General features: G+C 45.8%; 1 protein-coding gene across 2 annotated transcripts; it reads right to left on the bottom strand.

Moving 5' to 3' along the window:
* Nucleotides 1–5,229: 5,229 nt before the first annotated feature.
* LOC125539272 (SUMO-conjugating enzyme SCE1-like) lies at nucleotides 5,230–8,011 on the bottom strand. Of its 2 annotated transcripts, XM_048702702.1 has the most exons (5): nucleotides 7,763–8,011; nucleotides 7,564–7,647; nucleotides 5,885–6,031; nucleotides 5,676–5,789; nucleotides 5,230–5,567 (listed from the first exon to the last, which is right to left on the bottom strand). In XM_048702702.1, the coding sequence occupies exons 1-5, from the start codon at nucleotides 7,832–7,834 to the stop codon at nucleotides 5,505–5,507; spliced, it is 480 nt and encodes a 159-aa protein (XP_048558659.1). In that variant the 5' UTR covers nucleotides 7,835–8,011; the 3' UTR covers nucleotides 5,230–5,504. The 2 variants fall into 2 exon arrangements, with proteins under 2 accessions (XP_048558659.1, XP_048558658.1); XM_048702701.1 differs by having other exon boundaries at nucleotides 7,564–7,764.
* Nucleotides 8,012–10,287: the final 2,276 nt, after the last annotated feature.

Raw genomic sequence — 10,287 nt, 5'->3', positions numbered from 1 at the left:
GGTAGGTTTCACCGGCAGAAAGCAGCCACATGCACCGGCGAGGTTTCTCTTTGTTTTACTATACATCTCCCTGCCATGTGCTGGTGACCAAAATGCAAGCCCCACTCCTGTGTACACGGGCATAGACAGGGCGAGCGGTGCATGCATGCATGCATACGGCGGTCTCATTCAACGAGCTGCCCAGGGAATCCTTGGCCGGATTTCTTTCGGAGCACGGCGCACTGTTCATGTCAGCATCTCCCTCTCTCCCTCTGCTTCTTCCACTACCGCTGGGACGTGAACGTACAGCGCCCATGCACTGCGCCGCGCTCCACGCCACTGCTCACGCATGCCTCTTCCGGTATCTGACTGCACCGTCCGCACCGCACCCGGTATCTGCACATGCGGCGTACGGCGCGAGGCGAAGACGAGAACTGTATGGCGTATAAACGGTACGGTACGGCACGCGACGAGGCGAGGCCACCGGCATCTTTGTCCTGGACGCGTACTCCTGCACCATTGGACATACTGTGCTGCTGCTGCTACAGTGACTTGGAGCGGTGGCATTTGTGGTGCAGCTGCTGCCATTGCCATTGCCTCTGCGCTGCAGGCGCCGGTGGTGGAATTAAACCGGGCGGTCGCGTCCGTTCGGTTGAGGCGGGTTCCGGTGCCATGCGACCGGTGAAAACGCATCGGTGCTGCTGTGTGATGGTAGTGACGGGGAACCTTTTACAGCCTGGCACAACCGGGTCGATGGATCGGGAATGGGTCTGTCTCACTGAGGAGTCGGGACCCATTCCAAGTCCCAACAAGACTGGAGACGTGCGGCCTCACGCCGTCAGCATCTTTTCTCTTTCTCGCTACCGGGCCGGCCAGTCGCTTCCTCTTCTTTTTCCCCTCAACGTCGGTCGTCGGCACACCAATTGCGGAAGCGAAAAATTGAGGATGACCGGTCATTGTTTGCGGACGTTTGATGGGCCGGATTAGATGTATGCGGTTGTAGATTTTGTGAGCATATTCGAACATTGTGCATCAAAACGCCCCTAAATACTTGAACAACATAGTCGAAATACTTTTTGTCATCCAACGTCATCCATCAAACTTCCGTGGACCGATTGAAACCCCACATATCGGAAGCAAATAGGTAGGAGGTCTACTCGTCTGAACGTCAATCACGTAGACGCCGGACTGAGCGGACGATTTGTGTTGGATCACAAAGATAGTTTGCGATGCATGTGGTTGTATGGATTTGGGATTTGCTATGAGGTACCTAGTTTTGAAAGTGTAAATCTGAGGGGTGACCGATCACTGTCCGCGGATGCGCCCAGGCACGTTTACAGACGTTTGAGGGGCTGGATTAGGTGTATGCGGTTGTCTATTTTGTGAGCATATTCCAATATCGTGCATCAAAACGCCCCTAAATACTTGAATGACACAGTCAAAATACAAATGCATCAAACGTAAGTGGACCGGTTGAAATCCCACATACCGGAAGCAAACTGGTAGAAAGTCTACTCATGTGAACGTTGGTCACGTATACGCATGACTGGGCGGTCCCATCAAAAACCCTTGCCGCATTCACTGTCGCTCAAAGTGGACTCAACGGGATGGGCTACCTGCATTCATGCCGATCGGACCAACGTGGCCAGACGGCTTGCCACGCATTCACGGCGCTTCAAGGCGACCGAGAAGCTTACTCCGATCATTGTGCCCGCATTGAAGCGGCATCGGTTGGCATGGTCAGACTATTTAAGTAGGATGACCTCACCGGCAAACCACATCTCCACTCCGCACACCTCCTCCTCTTCCCTCCTCTCCTCTCCTCTGCACACGGCAGACATGGTCAAGTATGGCAGCGGCTAGTTCTCGGTACCGGCAAGTGGATCCCCTGGGTCAACCGAATCGTGGCGTTGCCGCCCACAGTCTCTGGGCCCATCGCCATCCACCGCTCCGTCGGCGCCCACGGTCAAGGAGGTGGTGATCCACGACGTCGAGCGGCAGGAGCAGCCGCCCCTCCTCACCGAGGCCGCGCAGACGGATGAGGAGCACCCACAATAGCTCGAGCTGTTGCTCGAGCGGTCACTCCGAGATCATGGTCAGGCGCTGCCCTCGTTGCCATGGAGACGTGCAAGGCAAACATCCTTATTCCCCAAAACCTTACCCCAGTTTGGTGCCGGTTTGAGAAAATTTGGACGTCCAAATTGTATGGCCAACCGTTCGTTCTTCGCAAACATTAGCTGACCGCCGTTGGATGACTAAAAGTGTCCGGAGAGTTCGGTCGGGACATTTGGGACAGATTTGGTGATCCCGGATTGGAGCTGGCATTAGTTTGGTACCGGCTTGCGGAATTTCAAATGTTTGGATTGGTCTGTACAATTTCGACGAGTGTTGTTTTTTCCAAGTGTTCAGATTGTCCAATAAAGACCTTTGCGGGAGGTTTGGTGATGCGCGGTGGAGTTGCCACCAGAAAGCTTCAAATCCGTGTTGAATCTGCTTTTTTTAACTGTGTTGAATCTGCTGATGGTGCTGAAATACACCACTGAACGCGTGAAAACACTTTCTGCACTTGCTTTGATGTTACCATCCCGAAGCCGTCCGATTAGGCCACCCTTGGTTGATCCGAGGACCCCCATTCCTAGGCGCCGAGAAAGGAAAACATGTCAGATCGACTCAAGTGGATGCTGGCCCTCCCTGGCCATGGAAGCATCACATCTATCTACACATGGAGAAAAAAGCTGTATAGTTTTAATTAGCAGGGAAAGTACCACTAATAATGGTCGAAACGGACGAGCCGTATGTAGGCAGCATCGGCCCCAACTTGGCCGCCGCAACGGGGCCCGGGGCAGCGCAAGCAAAGTCGCGCGAGCTTCGAGCTGCCCCCCCCCCCCCCCCCCCCCCCCCCTCATTTCAAAAAGTAATTTGAGTTATCTATATTAATTTGTTCTCTTCAATGCAACCTATCACTAGTTGGTTTTATTAAAAAATAAAAAATAAAAACTCTAATACAAATGCATCTCTACTTTTCATTCCAACTTTTTCAGTTTTTGTCATCGGACCACACTTTTTCCTTTCAAGCACCCACCTCCTGAAAAGAATCTCGCTTCCCTATCCAAACCTACTTTACATCATATTTGATCCTACATGGCATGCGAGACATCACCTTGAGGCTATGCGTACACGCCCTAAAAGGCGTAGCATGCCGTCACGTTACTCACGTACTACGTTTCTCATCAACCACGCGCGTGCTTGGATTCGGCCGTCGGCTGCTTCCTGTAAAATAGCCGCGACTGCGAGTGGTAATATTCTTCCCGCCTAAACGCAGCCGCCATGGTGACGCCGCATGCATGCACACCGGAGACTGGAAAGTGGAGCGGAGCGGAGCATCTTGTGGCGGGCATCGCTGGATTCCCCGACGCCCGGTCCGATTGCTAATCAAAGCGAAACGGAACCTGGAAAAGAGGAAGCGAAGGGGGGCGGAAGCGACGAGGCTCGCTCGAATCGGGCAGGAGGGAGGGTCCAATGCAAAACTCGTTTCCGTTGGGAGAACAAGTACTACCGGTAGGAATTAGGAATCGGTCCAGTGAGAGTGATCTGGACACAGCCAGGAAGGACATTCTCCCCTTCGTCGACGGCGTCAACCACCCAGCCGTTTGTTCGACAGGCTCGAATAATCATTCCTTCACGGCCGGTGCTTTGGAAAGAGTCTCCATGATGCTTTCGAAAGTACTAGTATTTCCAGAGTATCGATTTTGTTTTTTTGCCACGACTTCCATAAATATGATTTCATAATGAAACTTTGTAAGATCTTAGATCATTTGTCAAATCTTGTCGTAAAGAAAAACAGATTTTTTTGAACATTTTTTAAATGTTAACTTCACGTCCTACTAGTCGTCGTAAACTTCTGCTTCGGTTTTGGAGGAAAAAAATTCTGCTTAGTAGCTTGCTCACAGACGATTCTCTCCTCCGATTTCGTCGGAAGCCATCTTCCCGTCCTCTAAAACAGCATAGCGCAGCCACTAGCTGGTAGGCTCCAGCACCACTATGCAATGTTCCTTTTACATTTGCAAGATGGCCCACGGGAGATGATGAGCAGGACTGACATTGCAAGGATGGCCCAAATCACAGAGACCAGCTAGGCCAATACCTGAGCAGAAATAGACCTAAGAAGAGGGGGTGCAAACTTTACTGCAGCCATGCTACCACCTCACGCCTGGAATGCACGGAGAAAAGATCCTCCTGGTAAATCTAACGAACATAAGTCTGGGATCTATGTTTTGGTTTCCTGGAAGTAGCATGCTAATGACGAGGCGAAGCGATCAAGGTCTGGCCGAGCTTGGAGTTGTTTGGCAGGAATTAGCTCATACAAAAGGTGCCCAGAAGTTAATCCCATGCACACTCTTCAGGAAATGTCTCACAGAATCTGGAAACTTGGAAAGGCACCACCCACCCAGTCACCCCTTGCCTTATTTCCACTAAGCTACCTTAAAGATTCTCACCAGAACCCAAGCAAAAAAAGAAGAGTGTCTGCCAGGATTGTGCTTTCATATATAACAATCAGGTACGAGGTTAAGCTCAAAGTAAGCTTTACCGGCAGCTAATAATGGTGCAAACTCGTTAGTTTCAGAATCAAGCAGTAGGCCTTTCCACTCCTCCGTCCCTTTCAGAAGAAGAAAAGAGAAAAACAAGGTTAAATTCAGACGTCTTGTGTTGCATTGATGGTTTGGTAGATCCTTTTCCCATGCAATATCTCGGACCATACTTGATCGCTCTTACCCTGAACTGCAAAGAGAAGAGGGCAGCAGCACATGCGCGCTTGCGTGCGTGCCCCCACAACTTGCGCCCGGACGGACAGCTCGCTCCCGTCATGAACCCGAAGCACGGAACCGAATTGACCCGCAGCAGCACATCGGACAGTCTGAATTCAATGCATCACAGGAGTATGTATGTTTTATCTCTCCTCACAAAATCCTTCACCTCTCCTTGTCCCCATCCTCCCTCATCAACTGCAGGTAGGCTGGACACAGCAGCGAGAGGCTATTTTTACTTCCCGGGTTCACCCACTTCCCGGGCTTTACGGGTCTCTCTCCTTTGGGGAAAACCCAGATGCGGATTTTAACCCAGGCTTTGTTGACCTGTACGTAACCAGGAAGAGCAGCGTGGTCGTAAACCCGCGCCTAACTTCAATCATTTGGGCTGATCCGACCCATCTTTCTTGCATGAATAATGGCAAGACAAGGTAGGAGGAATCACTTGGAAGAAAAGGATGTCTCTTTTCATCACAAAGTAAAAAAGGGTCAGCAAAGCTCACCCCAAACTACACACTCCATTGATTTAAGCTAGAAGGCCCGAAGCAATTCGTAGCGAAGATGGACTCAAAAGTGCAGTTCAGCGGTTCCAACAAACACACTACCATTGCACTAACTACGCCCCGTCGCAGCGCAGTTCTGGACTTCAGTTCCACCAAAACCAAAATGCATGCTGATATTATGCAAGCACTAAAGCCTAGCCGACGCGAGTTCACTTAGCTACATGCGCGAAGGGTAGCGCTTGGCCTGCTCACGGACCTTGTTCTTGTACTCTGGCATGTTCTGCAAATGCAGGCACAAACAAGCAGGGAGTGTTAAGAGAGCACAGCCGTATTAAAACTAAAGGAGACGTGCCTTCAAGTTAAGCAAGTTCTAGTTACGGGAGATAACCTTTTTATAGAGTTCGTAGCATCGATGCTGTGCGGATGAGTCAGGATTTGGGTCATCAAGCAACTCCTGGATGCCCACCAAAACCTGCTTCACTGTAATTGAAGGTTTCCATGCCTGAAAAGGATGAGGCAAGTCATGAAAGATCAGCGGGGATATTGGCATGGTGCAGACACATGCTGGAAGGGAAGTTTCAGTCAGTCTACACTCACACCACCCAGGATCGATAGGCATACTGCTCCAGAATCGTAGACATTGATATGGAAGAAACCTGCTGGGAACCTGCAGCTAGGAGCGGTAGTTGGGTAATTATCATCAAATTGCATAGTGAGCGGGTAATATCCACCTTCCCAGTCAGTCTGCAGAAAAACAAAGTTATTGCGTTAGAAAAAGGTCAGTTTGCTGAGCTACACAGCATGGACTAGAGGCTAGAGAGCACACAAATCTGTCGTAAAAGAATATTTATTGTAGTACTACACTATTCACACACAAAGAACGAAGAAGTATCAGATAAGAATAAGTTACAGACTTACAATGCTGCATTTTATACACCAAGTGTCTGTTTCGAATTTCATAGGGGTTTTAAGGGAAAAGTTCAATTCAGTTCCCACAGGATGGGGGTCTATCTTTTCTTTCTCATCGACAAAAGACTCAATGTATGGTTTAATGCACCCATATTCGACAAAGGACCATCAACAATGGTAGTTCAATAGAGGTGAACAGTCCAACATCAATTAGGGTTGTTTGCATGACTAGAATGAAACAGGTTGTAGGCTCGTGGTCATCATTATTGAATTGTAATTTGTGAAGCAGTAAAAGCGGGCATCACAAACAAAGACAGCAGAATATTGAGGTAAATTGTAGCTTACAAGATTTTTATCGAAATTGTCAGTCTGGCCTTGAGAATAACATTTCAAAATGTTTACAAGAGAGGATTGAATATCTAAAACATGTTTTTGCGAAATGAATATTCAATGTGCCGCTTATTTGGTTTCATCTTCGAGAAGGCGAAAGAAATTAAGCAGCAGTGCACCATTCCATATTCAAACTGGTATTATCTGGTCATGCTTCTGTCCTGTATGGGGTCTTTGTTACAACCAAACAAGGTCAATCGAAATGCAATGTCCTGATAAGGTGGTCATGCTAAAACTTCAATAAAAGTACTATGCCAACCGAACAGAGACAGGATTGTGCAATCATTCGCTTGATGGGCTTAATGTATGTTATTGACACCTCACATGCATCCTTATATGTTGATCAATTGCCCAACACTATCATAAGCTTAAAATAGTTACTTTCGCATCATCATAATTTGGGACACGGACTGGCAAACTGACCCGTAAGATAGTAAAATGTAATCAAGTTTTATCCTGCAACAAAATAATACAGTGGCAGAGATAAAAAAACAAAAGCATTACAATGAAGCATCAAATTAAGAAAGATGGATCATTGGTTTGGTTCTTTTATGCAAGAGAACAAACTCAGATTCGATTGTATTAGGATATGATATAATATGTCGGCATGACAATGTCCGTTCATGCCCTGCTTTTTCAACAACAATATGCAATGTTCCGCTTGCAATAGTGAAGGGGCCAAGGGCTTTGTGCTACCAACGTCTAATGTTCAGCTAGTCGAAAGAGTTCTGCATATCAAGGATTGCAAAACCCTGCACCTACTGAAACCCCTCCTCTGTTAGTACAGAGGCACAAAGAGGTTCAGAGAAACTCTGAGAAAATCATGGTGAGATTTCTCTCGGGTTGCAATGTGTAACAAAATCAAACTACATAACCACGAGCAGGTTCAGAGAAACTAAACAAGAAGCGCAGATTTATCACAATTGCAAGCCACGGCACAGCGCGAGTAAAAAAGGACACAGTATCTATTTTCTTACCCCTGGCTTGCCGGGGATGACGCACCGCCAGAGCATCAGATTGACGGACCCATCCGGCAGGGTCTCCGGCTTGGCCACGAAGCCCTGAAACAGCCAAGAAGCCCAAGTGTCCCCATTACCACTTGCGTAGATCCGGAGAAAGAAACAAAGAAAATTGGGCAAAGAAAGCAGGTAGCTAGGTCGTGGTGCGGGCGCGCACATGGGGGTGGTTCTTGCGCCACGACTTGCGCTCCTCGGCGAGGCGGCCGCGGGCGATGCCTCCGGACGCCATCCAGGCTCCAACACGAGCGAGCGGTCTGCCGCGCCGGGGTCTAGGTCGTCGCCGCCGCTTCGTCTTCTTCCGAGGACGCCCGCGGGGTCGCTCGGTGCCGCGGCGGCGTGGACTGTTTTCTACTTTAGGTTGCCTCTTTGGTTCGGCTGCCGGTCGGTTGGGGCGAGGCGAATGGGCAATGAATATACCAGCGACTTGCACTGCCGCAACCGAACAGGCGGACGACCATAACATTAGTTTTTTTATGAAAGGCGACCTAATATAGATTTGAACAAAAAAGTCTTTGATTTAAGAAGCCCTTGTTAAGAAAGAAATCTGATTTTAGATTTTTAAGCATAAATCTGACATTATGGCAAATTATGATATCGCGAACCTGGTAATTTTCTTAAGTAAACATGGTAAAACCTGGCAAAAAACTGAATTTTTTTTGAAACTATGATGATTTTTATAGCAAATTCGGAAACTATACACCCTAATGCAGAAAAATCAAAAGTATCACCCTTTCGGCCTCATGTTGGCTGAAGAGAGACTTTTCAGCCAACCGTTGGCCAAAAAAGACTTTTCGGCCAACCATTGGCCAAAAAGGACTTTTCAGCCAACAATTGGCCAAAGAGTCCTTCTTCGGCCTACACCTACTCTTCTGTTTTAGAAAATTCATATCAATTAGGATTTTTAGTATTTTAATTTGATTCTTTTTGCATTAGATTAGAAATTTTATGAAGTTTCTGTAGATATCAAGTTTGACTAGATTTGAAAGTTTGAATTTGAATTTTCATGAATTTGCTCAAATCACTAGATTGCCTATAATTTGAGCTAGGAGTATTTTTTTAGATGATTCTTTTTGCTACTGGTTCTTTGTGACTTTGTTTATCAGTAGTAATTAATTGGCGAATTTTATAATTATTTAAAATTAGTTTTTTATGAAAACAGTTCTGTTTTAGTGTTTTATAGGTTTTATGCCATTTCTTTTAATTTTAATTGCTTTAAATTGTTTTCTTTAGTTTTTTTGACATATTCTTTTTGTTTTTGTTTAGTTATCAGTAGCTATTTTATTTGTAGTACTTTTTTGTATTTTATTTCTTTTATCCTACTAGAAAACTTGTTTTGAGCTTCATAGGAGTTTATATTTAAAAGTTCCTTATAAATCCTGTACAACCATTGCCGTTTTATACATGAAAAAAAAATACTTTTCCGCAATCTTGTTCCCTCCATTTTCTTTCCGCCATCTTCTTTGCCGCCATTTTCTCCACCATTTTCTTTCCCGCCATTCTCTCCCGCCACACTAAGGAGTGCTGCATCAACGGAGGATGACTATGATGCCTTCATGTGGAGTGCGAAAACACTGTGTGAGAGAAGTCATAAATGTGAAACACTCTCCGATGATGATGACGAAGCTGCAAACACTTATGACTTCCCTCAGACAGTGTTTCACACTCTATCAGCAGCATCGACGCAGGAGACACAGACCGTGTCAGGCGATGTTATCTACGGTCGTGGACAACATGAGGCTCGTTTTATAAGTTGAGAAAGAAGATGGCGATAAAGAAGATGGCGAGAGAGAATGGCGAGAAAGAAAATAGCGGGAAAGAAAATGGCGGGAGAGAATGGCAGGAAATAAAATGGCGGGAGAGAATGAAGGGAGAGAATGGCGGCAAATAAAATGACGGGAAAGAAAATGGAGGCAAAGAATGGCGGGAGAGAATGGCGGCAAAGAATGACGGGAGAAAATGGCGGCAAAGAAAATAGTGGGAGAAAATAGAGGGAAAAAACGACGGGAAAGAAAATGGAGGATAAAGAAAATAAAATACAAAAAAGACTACAAATAAAATATCTACTAATAACTTAACAGAAACTAAAAAAACATGTCAAAAAATAAAGAAAACAATTTAAAGCAATTAAAATTAAAAGAAATAGCACAAACCCTATAAAACACTAAAACAGAACTGTTTTCATGAAAACCTAATTTTAAATAATCCTAAAATTCACCAATTAATTACTACTGATAAACAAAGTCACAAAGAACCAGTAGCAAAAAGAACCATCTAAATAGAATACTCCTAACTCAAATTATAGGCAATCTAGTGATTTGAGCAAATTCATAAAAATTCAAATTCAAACTTTCAAATATAGTCAAACTTGATATCTATAGAAACTTCATAAAATTTCTAATCTAATGCAAAAAGAATCAAATTAAAATACTAAAAATCCTAATTGATATGAATTTTCTAAAACAGTAGAGCCGGTGTTGGCCGAAGAGGGACTCTTCCTTTTTGGCCAGCAGTAGGCCGAAAAGTCCCTCTTCGGCCAACGGGAGGCCGACAGGGTGATACTTTTGATTGTTCTGCATTAGGGTGTATAATTTCTGAATTTAATATAAAAATCATCATAGTTTCAAAAAAAGGTCATGGAATTCCCATGCTTGCCGAAGGAATTTGTTGTTTTTTTCTTCTTTC

The sequence above is a fragment of the Triticum urartu genome, chromosome 2 (genome assembly GCF_003073215.2).
Source record: "Triticum urartu cultivar G1812 chromosome 2, Tu2.1, whole genome shotgun sequence".
In the NCBI taxonomy this organism is placed as follows: Eukaryota; Viridiplantae; Streptophyta; class Magnoliopsida; order Poales; family Poaceae; genus Triticum; species Triticum urartu.
The sequence above is the reverse complement of the archived record's forward strand: the minus strand, read 5'-3'. Positions and strand labels throughout refer to the sequence as shown.

What these genes read in the sequence shown, in the direction of transcription:
- LOC125539272 (XM_048702701.1), bottom strand. Translation starts at nt 7,764, where the DNA reads ATGTGCGCGCCCGCACCACGACCTAGCTACCTGCTTTCTTTGCCCAAT. An exon ending in TCATCCCCGGCAAGCCAGGG is followed by an intron (nt 6,032 to 7,563) that starts GTAAGAAAATAG and finishes GTTTTTCTGCAG; the next exon opens with ACTGACTGGGAAGGTGGATA. An exon ending in GCTACGAACTCTATAAAAAG is followed by an intron (nt 5,568 to 5,675) that starts GTTATCTCCCGT and finishes CTGCATTTGCAG; the next exon opens with AACATGCCAGAGTACAAGAA.